The following is a 19,721-nucleotide window of genomic DNA, read 5'->3' on the forward strand; positions in this document are numbered from 1 at the left end:
GCCATTTACTTATCGCCTTTAGGGGAAACTTAAGATCTGAACTATACACTCAGTTTGTTAGATTAGATTAGATGAAATGTGCACACCTAATGTAAATAAACTAGTAATTAAAAGGAAAATTAACAGTATAAATATTTTATTCAGGCGTAAAACATCGCCAAGGGCAATTTCAATCAAAGTGTTATGGTATATTTCATAGAAAATTCTGTTGCAAATAACGGAGCTGTAAGTTGATTTCCCAGAGAAGTTTTTTGGGGAGCGGTGGTGTGGGGGGAGCATGGAGAGCTGAGAGCCCTTGTTTGTGTGTCAGAGGCTGATAATGGCTCAGGTCAGGTGTTTGGCATTCAGTCTGCCTGTAACTGAGGAAGAACTACAGTTTTAGATACCAGTTCCTTGTTGGATATATAGTTTGCAAAATTTTTTTCTCAGTAGTTTGTCTTTTCAGTCTCTTCACAGAGTCTTTTAATCATTTTGATAAGGTAGAGCTTATCTATTTTTCTTTTTATGAATTTTACCTTTGGTGTCCACTTTAAGAATTCTGGTTGGCCTTAGGTTCTTAATGTTTACTCCGATGTCTTTTCTGAAAAGTTTTTAGGTTTACATTTTATACTTCATCATGCATTTTGAGTTAATATGTTCAAGATATGGAGTTAAAGTTGAGGTTTCTTTATTTTTTTTGATCAATGATGTTAATTTCTCCAAACACCATTTGTTGAAACACTATCTTTTCTTCACTGAATGTTTTTTGCATTTTTGTAAAAAAAAAATGGGTTGGGCATTTTTGTGTTGGTCTATTTCTGTGTTTTCTATTCTGTTTCAACAATATATGTCTAACCCTATGTCAGCATCTGGATGACTATGCCTAGGTCATATCTTACAGCCTTGAATAAAGGAATTCCTGTTACTTTATTCCTTTTTGTCCAGTGATCTTATCTGTTCTAGGTCTCATGCCTTAATAATATGAATTTTAGAATATTCTTGTTATATCTACATAAAGCCTTTGTAGGAGTTTTGTTGAGAATTGCATTTCAATTTATAGATCAGTGTATGTAGGGAAAATCCATATATTTACTATGTTGGGCCTTAAGATTCATCAATGATATATATATAAATTTAGGTTTTTGATTTTTTTATTAGCATTTTGTAGTGCTCAGGATATACATCCCATTCATGCATTTTTAGATTTATACCGATGTATTTCATTTTCTTTGGAGTTATTATAAATGATTTTAGTTTTTATTTCTGTGTGTTCACCATGACATTTTAACTTTTGAACATTTCCTTGCCATTAGGCTGTCATCTATTGTTACTCCTTACAGTCAGCACACTCACCTCCAGCAACATTTCTATCAGAAATGCTGCCTCGGTCCTGCTGTGGGCAGAAACCAGAGCATGTTTGCAGGATCTGGGACTCGAGCGGGATTCCTTGAGGCGTTAAGTGATGCATGAGGGACCCTGTTACGTGTGAATCCTACATGCTTGGTGGCAGTCTTTCCCCCTACTCATTGTATTTTACTTACTCCAGTATTCATGGCTATTTCCTGGATGATGAAAATTGTGACAATTCTGATTTCTGAATAAACAGCATTACTGACATGTCTAATTTCTCAGCTATGAAGACATTGGCGACAAATATCAACGTAAATACTACATGAATGAAAATTCAAGTTATAACTCTTTCCCCCAAAGCCCCTTTTAATAATATCAATATAATGTGCTATTTCAGAGAGATGATAATTTGACATATGGGATATCGTAGACTACTAATGAGCATTGAAGGCATTTCTTAATATTTTCCCTATGCTACTAAATGGGATCATGCAAATGAGGAAAGATTGGTCCTAATACCATTTTAACCACCACGTCAGCATTTATAGTGCTAGGTAAACAATTCAATAACTAGAGATGGTCTCTGTTCTGTTTTGCTCTTGTAGTCTATCAATGACATTGATCCCATCATAATTAGAAGATTAGATTTTAAAACTAGCAATAGAAATTCATTATGATATACCAATTATTCAAGAGATGCTGTTTCTGCCATATAAAGCAAAGATAGGAGTTTGATAGTCATAAATTTAAAGAATTGCAAAATGAGCTAGTTTTCACTTTGCTTTGACCTGTGTAGACCAACTCCCACCTGTGTAGACCAGCTCCCTGTTTCTCAAACATTTCTCATCCCCCACTCTGAGCTGAATTCTTAATACAGCATGCTATCCCCTGTAACTTTGAATTATATTTTGTCTTGTTTTCCTGATGCAATTGACAGGTAACCTGCATGCAGAAGCTGTTTAAAGCTATTTTTTATTGCAACTCCTATACATGTTCCACATATAATAGACACCAGAAATATATAATTATGGGATGAAATTCAGTACTTATGTCTTCTGAGATGTTCTACTCTATAGATGATGCAACTCAATTTTGACCAAATTGACTTGTTTGTATTTTTAGTGGTTGGAGAATGTCATAGGAATGATTTTTCATATATTCTTCTATCACAGAAAAGTCTGCATACAAATACACATACAAACATAAAGGATACATATGATAGGTATATATACCATAAATTTTTACATATGTAAATACAATGTAAATGCTCCCAGGATCAAGATTAAAACATTTTAATGGACCCCAAAACCTCCTTTAGTGCCTTGTCCAGGCAGTTACTTCCATTCCCCATGAAATAGTCACATTTAAAAATTTGAGATTTAATTCATATATCATGTAATGCACCATATAAAATTGTACAATTCAGTGATTGTCAATATTTTTGCAAGGTTGTGCAACCCTCACTGTTAATTCCAGAATGTTTTTATCACCCAAAAGAAATTTTATTCCCTTTAGCAGTGATTTTCTGTGACCCCTTTCACTGAACCTCTGATGACTACTGTATTTCTTGACTCTATGAACTTATTTATTTTGGACATTTCATGTAAGTGGAATAACATGTGATCTGTTGTGACTGGCTTCTTTCGCTGGGCCTGTTTCCAAGGTTTATCAGTGTTGTGGTATATATTATTATTTCTCTTTTATGTCTGAATAATATATTGCAGGCATCTGCTACTTCTTTTTTTACCCATTCATCAGTTGGTAGAGAGTGGGGTTGTTTCCTATAATCACTATTTTGACCCTGAGCTTCATTGAAGTGAAATCATACTTTATGTGTAAGGTATTCAGTTGTATAATCTACTAAAGGTTATTTGTTTATTCTATGTCTGATGGACATTAGAGCTTATTCTAATTTTAGGCTACTGTAGGTTGAGCATCTCTTATCTGAAATGGTTGGGACAGGAAGTGTTTCAGATTTTAGATTTTATTTTAAATTTTGAAATACTTGCACAGACTTCATCCATTCAATATCCCTAATCTTAAAATTTGAAATATGAAATGCTCTAAAACCTGAGACTTAACATTGCTTGCACTCAAAATGTTTCAGCATTTGGAGCATTTGGGATTATAGATCTCCAGAGCAGAGATGTCCAATTCTTTGTATGTGTTATGGGGCATGTCTTTGGGTCATGTATTTTGTGTCTGGTGAGTAGAGGCTGCCTCTGGTTTCTAACTGTCATGTGAGCAGGTTCCCTCCTCACTTCTCTGTCTTGGTGTTCTGCCTTACCTGAAGCCCTGAGGAATGAAGCCTGCCATTTATGGACTGAGACCTCTGAAACTGTGAGCCCCCAAATAAGCTTTTCCTCCTTTAAAATTATTCTTTTTTGGGGGGGGGGGGGGTTTTATTTGTTCTAATTATTTATACATGACAGTAGAATGCATTTTGACAAAACAGGTCTTTTAGTCACAGCAGCAGGAAAAAGAAAACAACGGACTAAACAGTATGACAAAGATTTTGTGAAATTCTTATGTGTCGTTTTAAGAACATATCCACACACTTCTCTACTGTATACACCCAGGAGAGACATTGATGGGTTCTACTGTAGGTAGTTGGCTAGTTTTATTGGAAGTTGCCATATAGTTTTGAAGAGTGGTTGTAGGACTTGACATTGTCAAGTCATCAGACTGCATGAGAGTTGCAGTTGCTCCTTGTGTTCCTGAATACTCAGTGAATTGTTGACCAACATACATTCTAGCAATGTGGTGAGTGTGTACTTGCATCCTATTGTACTTCGGATTTGCATTTTCCATTCTTAGTGCTTTTGGCATCTTTTTAAATATGTTGTTTTTAAGGAACTAATTATTTTATTTTAAGTGTTAGTTTTGTTTTTGTTTTTGTGTTTTGTTTTGGTAAGGGGGATTGAACCCAGGGGCACTTAACCACTGAGCCATGTCCCCAGCCCTTTTTTATTTTTTTATTTTTTTATATCTGTAATAAATGTTTTAAAAATTTTGTGTTCTTCTGAAAGGGCATTTTAAATTCCTGAAAAATAATACCTTTGAGATTTCATGGGAGACAACAGTTGGGAAATTCTTTTTTTTTTTTTTATTGTAAACAAATGGGATACAAATGGGATACATATTGTTTCTCTCTACATGGAGTAAAGGCATACCATTTGTGTAATCATAAATTTACATAGGGTAATGTTGTTTGATTCATTCTGTTATTTTTTTCCTCCCCCCCCACCCCTCCCACCCCTCCCACCCCTCTTTTCCCTCTATACAGTCCTTCCTTCTTCCATTCTTGCCACCCTTCTTGACCCTAACCCTAAACCTAACCCTAACCCTAACGCTAACCCCTCCCATCCCCCATTATATGTCCTCATCCGCTTATCAGTTAGATCATTCATCCTTTGGTTTTTTGAGATTGGCTTATCTCACTTAGCATGATATTCTCCAATTTCATCCATTTGCCTGCAAATGCCATAATTTTATCATTCTTTATGGCAGAGGAATATTCTGTTGTGTATATATACCACAGTTTCTTTATCCATCTTTATTCATCAATTGAAGGACATCTAGGTTGGTTCCATAATCTGGCTATTGTGAATTGAGCAGCAGTGAACATTGATGTGGCTGTATCTCTGTAGTATGCTGATTTTAAGTCCTTTGGGTATAGGCTAAGGAGTGGGATAGCTGGTCAAATGGTGGTTTCATTCCAAACTTTCTAAGGAATCTCCATACTGCTTTCCAGAGTGGCTGCACTAATTTGCAACCCCACCAGCAATGTATGAGTGTACCTTTTTCCCCACATCCTCGCCAACACCTATTGTTGCTTGTGTTCTTGATAATTGCCATTCTAAATGGGATGAGATGGAATCTTAGGGTAGTTTTGATTTGCATTTCTCTTATTACTAGAGATGTTGAACATTTTTTCATGTGTTTGTTGATTGCTTATAGATCTTCTTCTGTGAAGTGTCTGTTCATTTCCTTAGCCCATGTGTTGATTGGATTATTTGTATTCTTGGTGTAGAGTTTTTTGAGTTCTTTATAGATTCTGGAAATTAGCGCTCTATCTGAAGTATGAGTGGCAAAGATATTCTCCCACTCTGTAGGCTCTCTCTTCACATTACTGATAGTTTCCTTTGCTGAGAGAAAGCTTTTTAGTTTGAATCTATCCCAGTTGTTGATTCTTGCTTTTATTTCTTGTGCTATGGGAGTCCTGTTAAGGAAGTCTGATCCTAAGCCAACAAGTTGAAGATTTGGACCTACTTTTTCTTCTATAAGATGCAGGGTCTCTGGTCTGATTCTGAGGTCCTTGATCCATTTTGAGTTGAGTTTTGTGCAGGGTGAGAGATAGGGGTTTAATTTCATTCTGTTGCATATGGTTTTCCAGTTTTCCCAATACCATTTGTTGAAGAGGCTATCTTTTCTCCATTGCATATTTTTGGCTCCTTTGTCTAGTATGAGAAAATTGTATTTATTTGGGTTTGTGTCCGTGTCCTCTATTCTGTACCATTGATCTACCTGTCTATTTCGTTGCCAATACCATGCCATTTTTGTTACTATTGTTTTGTAGTATAGTTGAAGATCTGGTATTGCGATACCCCCTGCTTTGCTCTTTCTGCTAAGGATCCCAGCCCTTTTTTATATTTTATTTAAAGACAGGGTCTTGCTGAGTTGCTTAGGGCCTTGCTAATTTGCTGAGTCTGGCTTTGAACTCATGATTCCCCTGTCTCAGCGTGCTGAGCCACTGGGATTACAAGTGTGAGCCACTGTGTTCCCAACTAATTTTTAGTTTTGAAAAATAATTGACAAAAATTATCTGTAGTCGGGGTGTGAGATATTGTTCTGATGTATGTATATATTGAGGAATGATCACAATAAAGCTAATTAACATATCCCTCACCTCACAGTTGCCTTTGTGTTGTATGTGGTGAGAATTCTTAAGATTACTCTCATAAAATTTGAAATACACAATATATTATTAGCTGTATTCACTAAGCTATACATTAGGTTTCTACAACTTAAGCACTGTACAAGTGTAAATTTGTACCTTTTGAAAGACCATTCCTCTGCCTGTAGCCCCTGGCCTTCACCTTCCTACTCTCTGTTTATATGGGTTTGAGTTTACTAGAGATCATATACCACTTGTATTTCTTTGTCTGATTTATTTCACTTAGCACAATGTCCTCAATTCATCCCATATTGTCAGAAGCAACAACATTTCTCCTTTTTAAGGTCAGATAATATGGCATGGGGTGTGTGTGTGTAAAATCAGAGAAACAATGCATGAACAAAATAAGAAGTTAAATAAAGAGGTTTACAAAAAGAACCAAACAAATTCTGGAGCAGGAGAAAACAGTGAATGATGCATGCAATATAGGACAACAGCAGACTTGACTTGAAGAAGAGGGAATCTGTGAAGTCAAGACAGATTTGAAAATACCAGTTAGGGGGGAAAAATAATGAAAAAGAGTAAAGAAAACCCATGGTACTTATGGGACAGCATCAGGTAAACCTACATATACATTATGAAAGTTTCAGAAAGAAAAGAGACAGAGAAATGGAAAGAAAACTTTCGAAAGCATTGACAAACACTCCTCACATATGGCCATGAACACACATGAAGTGCAAAGGTCTCTAATCAGGTTTAACCCAAAGCAGATTTCCTCAAGACACATTATACTTAACTGTCAAAAATCAAATACAGAGAACATTCTGCTAAGTGAAATAAGACATACACAGAAAGAAAAATACTCCATAATCTCACTTCATGTGAAATTTTAAAATAAAAGACATACACAGAGGTAGAGAATAAAATGGTGGTTACTGGGGCAGAGGAGTGGTGGGGAAAGGAAATGGGGAGATGGAGGTTAAAGAATACAAAGTAGCAGAATGTAGTGGGAAGTACAGATCTAATGCACATGAGGACTAGTCTTTAGTAATATTGTATAATATGCAGGAGTTTTGATAGAAGAGTAGATCTGAGATGCTCTTTCCACATGAATGTGTGACTGTGTATTAATTAACTATAGTAGCAATTTTGCTATGTATATGTATATCAAAATATCATGTTGCACATCTTAAATATATATAATAGGAAAAAATAAAAAGAGAATCTTGAAAGGAGCAAGAGAAAAATAGTTTCCTTCTAAGAAGAGGAAGTCCCATAAACCTGTCAGAGGATTCTTAGTAGAAACTTTGCTCTTCAAGAGCAGGATGGCCAAGTGCTTAAGAAAAAACTGACCAATGATTCTTTACCCTTGAAAGGCTGTCCTTCAGAAATAGAGGAGATAAAGACATTCCCACATCTTTTAAAATCTCATGCAGATGATCTCTTTTGTGATCTATTTAAGTATGCCTTTAAAAAAAATTTGTTCCCTTTTATGCTATGAATTTTTGGGCATTTTCCATAGATTTTTCAAATGATTCCTTTGTAACACATATATATTACAAGTATCTTTTTTCATTCTGAGGTTTAACTCAATTTTATTAATTGTAAAAATTATATTTGCTATACATGGCATAGGTTTATCATATTTATTATAATCTATATGTTGTTTATATTTTATATATGCATGAATTACTGTCATAGAATATTCTAGGGAGCATACATGTCCATATAAATACTTTTGTAACTATACTTCATTTTTCTCTTCTACTGGGTCCAGGAATCTAAGGTCTAGAAGTAAACTTTACTAAAAGTGAAAAGTTCAATTTACCAGAAAGCTCAAATATTGCTCTCCTCTTTGAACTAGAAGTAATAACATAACAGGCTTGACTTAGTAACAACATATCGATCAGGGACTACTCCGGTAAATGTCAGCATATTTGAAGAGGGAAAGAGCTTGTGCTCTTTGAAAGCTTCTGATTATATAGTATAGTCACTGGTTGTATATATGTGCACTCATACATACAGCATATCTGTCATCCATATGAGTGTGAGAGTAGTGAAAAAATGTTTCAATGTGATTTCAGTTGCTCAAATGTTGTTGTTTTGTTTTCTCAATTTAGCTTTTCTGCCACATAGTAATTCTCTAATCTTTTCAAAATAACTTCCCAGCTATTATTTTTTATATACTTGATGTTCAAATATTTCTATACACACGTGTATATGTGCGTATGTGTGAATATGTATGCACCATATGTGTATCTGAGAATATCTTTATATTCTTTTATACAATCAGCTCTCGAATTTTGGAATGGGAATTAGATGCAATAAAAATATAGTCCACCCACATATCTTTTGCTTGATTTACTACTCTGTGACCATTTTTGACTATCTTTACTTTCTATATTTGTGTGTGTGTGTGTGTGTGTGTGTGTGTGTGTGTGTGTGAAGTTATAGAAAGAATTTGAAAAGCAACTGATATGTACATTTAGGATTTTCAGTTTGTTCTATTGGAAGAATAGTAGATTTATACGTAATTTTTTGTAAGCACAGTCATTTTAGAAGTAAATGTTCCTATTGTTTTGGCAGCTTTACTTTCCATTTCACTTATTTTTATTCTTTAGATAATGCCTGTCTGTCTGAGGTAGCTTGATTTTTAAAGTAAACTCTTTTTACCTTTATTGAAAGGTAATTGACAAAAATTGAATGTATTTTTAGGTGGACCACGTGATGTTTGACAAATACATACCTTGTGAAATAATTACTCTACCAAACTAATTAACATATCTATCACAACACATTCACTTTTTTGGTGTGGTAAAAATACTTAACTGTCATTTGGTAAATTAAACCTTTGAAATTGTAAAATAAACTTTTAAAATTGAAATATTATATAATACTGAAAATTGAACTAATTGTATTATAAACTAACAGCTTGAGAAATTTTCGCAAAGTGAACATACCAGCACTCCCAAAACCCCATTACCAGTATCCCAGAGGTCCTCTTCTCCTGTATTCTACAGGCATTAACCAGTTATTCCTTTCAAGAGTAACTTGTATCTTGATTTTCAGTGCCATAAATTAATTTTGCCAGCTTTTAAACTTTAAATAAATGGAATCATGTACAATATACACTTTTGTGTCAAGCTGTTTCTGTTAACATTGTGTTGTTGAAATCCATCTATTTATTCTCACTACTCAATGGAAGTCCATTGTGTGAACATTCCACAATGTATTTATCTATTTAAATGGCTATGAATCTTGGGGTAATTTTCAATTTGGGGCTACTGTGAACAGTTCTGCTACAGACACTCTAGTCTATATGGTTTAGTGCATGCACATATGTTTCTATTGCACATATACCTAGAAGTGGAATCATTGGGTCTAAGGGTATACATGTGTTCAACCTGTGTTACTATAGCCAGATAATTTTCCAAAGCAATAGTACCAATTTACTTCCACTATGGTGTATGAGGGAGCTCATTCTTTTAAAGAATGGAAACATCGCTTGTCACAGGTGACTTTAAAAGATCATGACCAGTAGGAAAAATATTGTTTCCACTCTTCTGGGTAATTAACCAAATACATTAAAAGTATCTTTCTAATTTTAGAAAATGTTTTCAAATGTATAGAAAAATGGTCTTAGTAAAATATCTGCAAATAAGAAATTACAGACTAGAGACTAAGAGCAGAGCCCTGATTTGGGAAATTTAGTGGTTAAAAATATCTTTGACTTTAATAAGTTAGAAAATGGTGGTAACAATTGTTTGTTTTTACTCCTTAACTGAAAAACCAAGATGCTGAAAAACTTGGTACAGATGGTTCCCTATATTTTTGAAACAATATTCTTAGGCCTTTTGTTGGTAAATGGAGCCTGTTTCAAAGAAATTTGTCACTAAAGTGAGAATGGTGAATTTTAACCTATAATTCTTTACTGATTATATCAGGCTTCAGTTGCTAAATATTACCTTTTACTTTTAAATAATGGAAGTTAATTTGTTTTGGTTTCATTTCATTACATTGTTCCAGGGTTAATTCCTTGGAGTTTCTGACACCCCTGGAGATTGGCAGGTTAACAACGAGATGGCAGCTCCCTCTTGTTCTGCGTGACTGCCTGGTTATATTTTTCTTTTTTTCAATAGAAATGAAGTTTCTTTTCTCCCCATAAAACGAGTGAGAATAAAATTCCTCTGAAGAACTCTACCTCATTTTTTGCTATCTTAGGGCTTCTTATCTCTAGGAAGGACTATGAAAATGTTTTATGTGTAAATGTCATTTGCTTGACTCCTTCCGCTGATTTTCACTAACTTAATACCAATTCAGTTGGATTCCTGAGGAGAGATTAATTAGCAGTGCATGACTTAATTGCATGAAAATAAAGAGTAATTTTGAAGAATGTCAAGAGTAGCTTCATTGCCTATCAAAATGTCATTAATGCGTTTATATCCTTTGTTCTAAGAAAGAAAATGGGATCATTTTGACTTATCCATTATTATTAAAAATAGCTGATGCTCTACTCCCAATGGAGGATTTTCTACATAATCAATAAGATAATTTATCTTAGACCAGTAAGGGACCTCAGGAAAAGCCATGCTTAATTCGCTCCCTCCAGGTACTCATCTTCTTCATCCCCATTTGCACATTAGAGGTTCGTTATGGACAGATTAATAGTGGCCAGTCTGTGATTGCTGAACTGAGGAGCAGTAGCAGTAATCCACGGAGACTCAAGCTCTTACGCCTTATTATACTGTGAAATTCTATTTTTCTTTCAGGTGAAATTGCCTTTTCTCTTTCAAATCCATATGGGAGATTGAAAAGTGAGATTATTAAGACTGTGTAAGATACGCTCATACACAGTTGGTTGAAGTAATTTAGTACACCTTTTTCTGAGAAGCAATTTTGCAAGAACCTTAAACATGATTTACATTTTACTCACTAATTTTACTTCTAAAATTTTGTCAGCGCTTTGATGATCTGATCTAAGCAGGGTGTTTGTTGTATCCTGATTTATGAAAGGAAAAGCAGGAAATATTGATATCGGATGCAATGTGATATTTGTGCTATAACTATGATGAAACAGTTGGCAATGATTGAAATTATGTTTTTAAGTAAATATTTTATGGAATGTACATTGATTATAATATAATTTTGAGTGATAATATGAAATAAAACTTCAGCGAATTACAAAAGTTATTTGTATTTTTAATTTTGCATATTTTGTATAATGAATATTAGGGTGCATTTTAAAGTATATTCACAGGGTACATAAGAGAAAGGACAAAGCCCTATGTCTTTGACTCTCTGTAATCGACATTTCCTAGGTGGATTTTACTTTAATTTCTTGACTTCTGTGTTGGTTATCATGTTTACACTCCCTCTTTTTCTAAGATTTTGCAGCATTACTAACACCATAATGGATGAGGGAGATGGGGAGAGATACATTGATCAGAAGTTCACTCTGAAGCTCTAACTCAGGTCCTGTTCATATATTCACAAAAACTTGCATTTCAAATTAGATGACTTCTCCTTAGCAAATAGTAAGGGGTATAAATGACTTAGGAACAAATTCTTATGTCTTCATCGAAACATTCAAATATGCAATACATTTATTGAAGCTAAAATTAAAATGTGTAGAAATGGAAAGCAAATTTCCAACAAAATCTTGACTGTTCAGTGCTAGGAATGGGGGTATTAATAGTTTTCCAATAAATAAACTAGAGATTTGAATTATTTGACTTTAAATGATCTCTAGAAATCAGTATTTATGTTCTTGCAGTACACAGAGAACCAAAAAACATCAGAATGTGTTAGATGTTTTATTTTATTGCTGGATGATCTTCACTCAGGAATGTGGCTTCAGAGCTACAACTTAAGAGCTATTGCTTGTAACTTGCTGAAAAGACCTCAGAAGATCACGTAATGTTCATAAGATGCATTTGCCTTATCTATAAAATGGGGCAATGGTTAAGGTGCTGCATAGTACCAGCACCGGACAAGATGTAACCAGTGCTCAATAGCTGTGCCTGAGTGCATGGATGACTGCCCATCAGGGCTTCTTCCAGCATGGTGTAATGTCTAAGTGTCTTATATGTCATGAAGTAAGGTTTCATCAAAATACTGAAACATTATTTTACAGCTGAAAATAAAAGTGTGAAGTCTCTAGTAATAGTTCTGTTACTATTTTCTGTTATTAAAAAACAACAAAAACAAATCACATTTTTGTCACATTTCTAACTTCTGTGATGGAGCGGTGTAGAAACAATTTATGGTAGAGAAAGGGATGATCTGTGCATTGACAAATAAATCAGAGAAGACTTGGTAGATAAAGAGAGGATAGGTTATGCTAAAGAGGAAAGCACATGGGGGGCGGGGGAGGAGAGAACTTGGTGAGCTCAGGGTGGGGAGAAAGGTGTGTCTGGAATTTGGCCTTGGGTTGCTCCTGTGGTGCTGAGCCTGCTGTGCTTGGTTAGAACTTGGGCTTTAATTGTTGGGAAAGCAAGGCATCAGATATTTTAAGGAAGTAGTAATAACATGCTCACATTTGTTTTACTAAGAATTCTTTTATCCTAGTGTTGAGATTAGACTTTGGAGCCTCAGGGATATCTGCTGTGATACCACTTGACCTTGCTTTTCATGACTATCCTAAATAATATCAAAAAGTTCTCATTTTTCAGAACATGGCAATCATTTTTTGTTCAGGGCTGGTTTGCAGAGTTCTGCCTAATGGATCCTTATATAGTCATAACTCTTCCAAAGGGAAAATTTATTGCCTCTCTTAATTAAGCATCTATTTAATTTATTAATGTCTTGATGTGAAGAGGGGAGAAATAATCAACTCTGGAGACAAACAAAAGTCACTTTAACCTGAATTTTCTACTGCCATGTAATTGTATTTGTTGGTAACTATGAGATACCCATTAGGGAACCTGGGCAGAAGAAATTGGATCTGACAGTCAAGACAGAATACATTGAAATTGGGACCAATGGACTCAGTGTAAGAGCTAGTTTGAATGATAATTTTATTCTATCACATAAAACTAAATTTGCCTTGCTTAAGAAAGTTATTAGTGCTTTTGTTTCCAGGGTAAATAACTCTGTACTTACATTTTGATAGCAGACACACCATGTCAGGCACATACTCTATGTAGGGTGGGCAGGGAGCTTGCCACTGAGTGTGACTCTGGTTGACCTATTTTAACACTTGGTTTTGACTTGCCACTTTATGGCATCCAGACATAAGTGTATACCATCCATAAAAATGATAAATGAACTCCGGTCATAAGTGGAGCAAAACAAAATAGAGATGATGCATTTAAAATATAATAAAAATCCTCTTTTGACAAGTCACTTAACAGAGAATATTGTAAATATTGGAAGATTTTATTTGTAATATGAATCCTGAAAGAAAGTATTAAAAGAACAGAAAATGACTATTAACAAAATTAACCTAAAACAATGATAAAGTCCTGTGTGGTAAATGGATAGAAATAGAGCAAACCATAAATAGCACAACCCATTTCCCATTAAACTTTTCAGTGTAATATGTATGTACATGTATATTTTTAAAATATTTTTTAGTTTTTTGCTTTCCTAGACCTGGTTTCACTTTCAACTTGAGAAAAATTATCTCAACCAGTACTTGAAATATCTTCAGATACATGATAAAAAATTTCTATTTTATAATTTTTTCTAGAAATTTATCACTCTATCCCCTTCCCAAATGTAGGAGCGGGTGGGAAGTGAAAAAAGGAAGGTGCTAAGGTGCTTTGCTTTTCTTTCTTTCTTTTTTGGTACTGGGGATTGAATTTAGGTGCACTCAAACCACTGAGCCACATCCCCAGCCCTATTTTTTTTTTTTTGTATTTCATTTAGAGACAGGTCTCACTGAGTTGCTTATCACCTTGATTTTACTGAGGCTAGCTTTGAACTCATGATCCTGCTGCCTCAGCCTCTCAAATTGCTGCCGTTATAGGCATGCATTACCTCTGGCTGGAAGCTGCTCTTGAAGGAAACTAACACAATAATAAATTGTAGGAATATACATGTTCAACAGGAATAATGAAAGTTGGCAATTCTTTAACCCTTTAGTCAGGATAAATTGGGCTATATTCATGCCCTTTCACTTAATTTTTGTAATGAGCTTATAATATAAGCACTGTCATTATCCCCTATCAAAGAAAAACATTATAAAGAATAGTTTACCAAGGAGATTGGGCAAAATCTCTAAGTGGTTCATACCTATATCTCTGAAGTGGATAGTGGTGACATCTGTAATCACATCCAGCTCAGTGATGTTCTGATTAAACTTGATGAGGATGTCCATTTTAACAAGAGAGTTTAAATGCCCTGTTGGAAATAAAAGCCAATAAAAGCTCTCTGTGCCTCATTCTATGAATGATTCTGCCACACGTCCCTCTTCTAAAGGATGCCTAGAGCTTGAATTCTGCTCCTGCCCTCAGCAATCTCGCGGAGTCAAAAACTGGAAGGAGCAAATACTGCCAGGCAAAATGACATGTCCCCCGCTGTCATTGACATTTTCAGTTACCTAAGCCTTACAGAAGGCTGGTGAATGCCCTTTCTCCTCCTGAATAGAAATTTTTTGTGTGTAAAAGGAAAATCTTTCAGACAGAAGAAAACACAAGAGTGAAGATATATCAGCTAGCAAGTTGAGTTGCCTGGATGCTTTCATTTATTTTGTTTTCTTTCAGTTAGCAAATATAACTCTACCCCCAATGGATGGTTCTTGGTATTAAATTTTGATTTGGTTATGACACATTTGTGACATATCAACTAGACTAAAATGAATGTTAATGTCCTTTTTAGTTGACTCTTTGATGAAATAGTAGTAACTTTATTCTGAGGCCCTTTCTGACTACAAGATTGTGTTTTTGTCATGGAGAGACCCATTCTCTTCTCAAAACATTATCTATGGTGTGCTGTATCATAATGGTCCGTATGAACATCAGTCCATCTCACTAGATTATTAGCTCCTTGAGAGCAGAGCATGTCTTGTTAACTTCACCTTCCCAGTACCTGGTAGAATATGCCGTAGACATTGTCATAGTCAATAAATATTTGTTGAATGTCTTTTTTTTTTTTTTTTTTTAGTTTTGTTTTCCTGATGATACCTTTCTCTTTACCTGTCACTTACTCATCTCTCTTTCTTCAGGTCCTCTCCATCTGTCCCAAGGACATGAGAGCTGATATATGTGTTCATCTAAACCGGAAGGTTTTTAATGAACATCCTGCTTTTCGATTGGCCAGCGATGGGTGTCTGCGAGCCTTGGCAGTAGAGTTCCAAACCATTCACTGTGCTCCTGGGGACCTCATTTACCATGCTGGAGAAAGTGTGGATGCCCTCTGCTTTGTGGTGTCGGGATCCTTGGAAGTCATCCAGGATGACGAGGTGGTGGCTATTTTAGGTACTGTGATTTTTCCTAATGTAGTAGTAAATGTGAAATGGTTTTAGGGATTTTCACGTCTCACCTTTCTAAACAGAAATTTCCTTTGTTTGGTGATTTTGGAAATTAGGTCACTAATGAGGTGATGAATCTTAGTGAAAACTAGTAATGCTGCTTCAGCAAAGAACATTAGTATCAGTCACAGCCTAATGGGCTGTGTGAGGGTTTGATTAAACCTTGGCAATAGTAGAAAAGTACCTTTAAACTAAAACTGCTCACAGCTCAAGGTGCTTTGTAATCCCAAGTTGGTAAGTGTGACCTGGCTTTTGGAATGATTGTCAAGTTAGTAACTCAGGGAGTTAGTCTCAGAGGGGTAATAGACCTATCTAGTTCAACCCTTTCCTTGAGAGAAGAGCCAAATGAGGCCCAGAAAAGTTTAGTGACTTGCCCAGCTAATAAATAAACAAGTTAGCTCAAGTACAGATCATCTTACTCTGTATCTTTCTGCCTAATCACAGTAGACCTAAGTAGTGAGATGAAGGAGGAGGAGGTTAATGAGTCTGAGCCCTTACATTGGAGCAAGCACAATATGGGTTTGTAAACATTTAGGTTTAAAAAGCTGGTTCTGTCCATCCATCTTCATAAGTCAGGAAATTTATTGGTCTAATAATAACCTCATTCTAAAATTCAAAGACCCAGGAAATAGTCGTACTAAGAACAGTGACACAAAGGACTCAATGGTGCATGTGACAAAATAAGAAGTTTACAAATGTGGGCACAGTGCAGGAAATACAACTTGGTAAAAAAGTTGCTAAATGAACTTTGAGATCACTCTCTGCTCAAATATCTAAAGTAGGTTCATGAAATCCACGTAGGTATGCAAGGAGGCAAATGAGGTCAGACGAGAACCATCCCTTGTTTTTTCTTTTCAGGTAAAATAAGAATTTCAGGATGTCAACTCCATTTTGATCACATTTTTCATGGCTTGTGTCTCATGAAAAATGAGCTCAATCTTTAAACTATTGGATTTTTAGCTACTGAGGTCAACCTACCGTAGCTTGAATGCCACTTATTCTCATAAGGAAAAGATTGACTGATGGATTTTTAGAAACTTAAAAGCAAAACTGAAAACTGATTTCAAGTCCAACACAAAAATGAAAAACTGATTTCAAAAGGCACAATTACTTGAAGAAGACAGAATTCAGAATGGAGAAGAAATGACCTTTCTTAGGAAAACAGTTTCTGTAAAAATCGAGTGACAGAAAATGGATCAGGGTTGCGAATGACTGAACAGCATTGTTTGCAAACCTTTTCTTCACTGCTTATAAACATTACAGTTGCAATTAAACAACTTCTAGGAGCTGATTTTTTAAAAATGTATTCGCAAGAAAAGAACAGTGCTTTAGAATCAGCACTCGAACTGTGTTTAGTGCTCCTTAGTGCTTGTCTGCTTTGTTTATTGGAAATAAAAGAAGCATAGAAAATCTTTCATAAGAAGTGCATATATCAGCAACATGATCCTTTGTGGTAAAACAAAGCATATGCATGCTGCTACCATTCTTGTTTGCTTAAAGAGGAGGATAAAACACAAGTCCAAGACAGATGTCTTCTATTTACCTGAATGTTCATGTCAAAGAGGGGAGGGTGGTAAAAACAGACATCAAATATACTGCATGAGAGTGAGTACTGTCACCATAAATTACCTCAGCTGTAGATTCAGGGCTGTTTGTTTTGCCCCATTTTCTTCATTACAGCTGTACCTTGGTAACTCCTTTTCTGAAAGAAGGTTGGAGAAAGCCCTGAGTACAGTGCCTCTGGGCTGGGTCTGTTAAAATGGAATCATTTGCTCAGTGAGACAGACAAAATGCATTTTCCTTTCATTTTAAAATAAAATGGTAACTGGTTCTGCCCAATGACACAGTAAAAATGAACACGGGGCCCCTGGGTATCGGACAAGCCTTGTCATCTATCTGTCACATTCTATTTCTTGGAGTGTGTGCTTTTTGTGTTCTTCTTCCTCAAAAATGTTGTGATTCAGAGAATTTTCATATCTTGGCTTCATGAGTCAAATTACATGGGTATTTCTCCAGCTCCCTTCTTTCTTTTTATTTTTTCCCCACGGGTCTCTAAGAAAGACTAATTCAGTTGAGAGGTGATTAGACTGATTTTTTTTTTTTTTTTTTTTTTTTTTGACATTCAAGATGTTTGAGTACTATTTTAAGGAAGGGGGAGGGAAATACTAGTTTAACCAATATCACACCTGATACTTTGATGACTATCTCTTTCTTTTCTTCCTCATCTTAGTTTTTGGTAAAGCTGAAGGAAAAATTGTAAGCATTACCAGAGTGTCCACTGTGATCTCTTCTTCTGTCTATCTACTCATCCATCTATTTTTAGGTTCAACCGTAATGAATACATTCAGCAGGTTTTTATATCTTTACTTAGCAGGATTTGCTGTCTCTTATACTGATCCATTTGCCAGTTGAAAGGTAGAGAAGGGAGGTCATTTCAAAATTAATTAGAACCTCTGAATCCAAAAACAGGTGCAGTTTTATTCTTTTGGATCCTTGCCTCTATACAGTCTCTTGGTAGGTACATAATTCTTTAGAGTGTCAAAAGTGCTAAGGAGTTTAAATGAATAAGTTCTGAAGCATAACTAATTAACGGAAAGATAAAAAATGTAATCAACAAATACCTCCTTTTTTACACTGGAGGATGGCTTCAAGATGTTTTTCTAAATAGGGCATATGAGTATAATTGCAGTTCATGTCTTTTGCCAACTTGAAGTTCTTTCAGTTCTTACACCTCCACCTTTTTTTGACCTTCCCACATTTTCTGAAACACAAAGAATTCCAAATTAAGTTCATGATGCATACATAATATTTTATATTCTTTAATGCCGTCTTACCTTTTAGTCTCTACTCTATAATTACTTAATGTGAACAGATTTATTGGTATGGTTGAAATAGCCAGGTTACTTCTAACTATCTTGACAAGTACATTGTACCTTTCAGAGCTTATAAAAATAGCATTTCCCCACTAACAATAGACCCTATTCCTAAGACAGGTGTTTTGTTGTATTCACATTTCATCTTTTCTGTCTTTATTGATTATTAGAGTCACAGGATTAAAGTTCTTAAATTAAGATAATCTCTATCTCAAGCCTCCTATTTGTAACTTCAAATTTCTAAGACAACTATGCTTGTATATGAGGGGTTTGGGTGGAGGGGACAAATATGGGGGAAGGAGGCAAAAGAGAGGAAAGGAAAGACAAATAAACTTAGTAGTATTAAAAAGATAGTTTTAGTACTTGGATCAAGATTCAATTTAAATTAGCCCTTGCTATTTAAAAATCCATCTCTTGTACACATGTGTGCCATTATCTGAGAAAACTTAAACTATGGTTCACAAAATTCATAATCTGCTTATTTTTATTCCAAAAAGAAAAAAAAATCTGAAATGTGAATGAATAATATTTTGCTATTTAGAGAATCTGTGAAAATGTGACTTTCATGTCATGGTTAAGATTTGTTTTCCTGTAAGCTTGCTGAGAGAAGTCAAATGATTCACACTTTAAATCCTTAGAAGGGCTTTGCCCAAATTCTGAAAAATTCATTTTGTGTCCGTGTATGTCCACATTTTTGTGTTTTTAGATGCTGAACTGTGAAATGTTTAGGTTTGTTCTATGTGTTATATAGATAAACTGTTAATTCAGACATTTTTCTTGAGTAAAACAGTTGTTTACTTTTTTCCTCTTCAAATGCAAGCTTATTCTGTTTCAAACATTCTAAGCAACATTTATAACATTATTTATCTGGGGTTCAAAATATGTCCTTTCAGAGTTCCTCAGCCTGCAGATGATTTTTGGTGAAATATAAATCTTTAAAATTCTGGAGGTTAGGCTCAATTTCAGACCCTCTCCCAGAACTCTTTAAAACTAAATACTTTGTCCCTGGTATCTCTTAATCCCACCTTTGATATTCCTTCCTGTGATAGTTGTCTTTAAATAATTGGTCCTCAGCCATGACAGCCACCAGTCTGTCCTCAGTGTTAACCTCCATTTCTAGGTACTGTGCCACCAAGCTAATCATCCTGAG

General features: G+C 35.1%; 1 protein-coding gene across 1 annotated transcript in view; it reads left to right on the forward strand.

Moving 5' to 3' along the window:
* KCNH5 (potassium voltage-gated channel subfamily H member 5) overlaps positions 1-19,721 on the forward strand; it is a 700,940-nt gene that overhangs the window by 623,522 nt on the left and 57,697 nt on the right. Inside the window, exon 11 of the mRNA XM_079126274.1 lies at positions 15,393-15,645. Coding sequence (XP_078982400.1) covers positions 15,393-15,645 — 253 coding nt within the window. The remainder of the gene's footprint in view (positions 1-15,392; positions 15,646-19,721) is intronic.

This window comes from Sciurus vulgaris (genome assembly GCF_902686455.1).
Source record: "Sciurus vulgaris genome assembly, chromosome: 2".
In the NCBI taxonomy this organism is placed as follows: domain Eukaryota; kingdom Metazoa; phylum Chordata; class Mammalia; order Rodentia; family Sciuridae; genus Sciurus; species Sciurus vulgaris.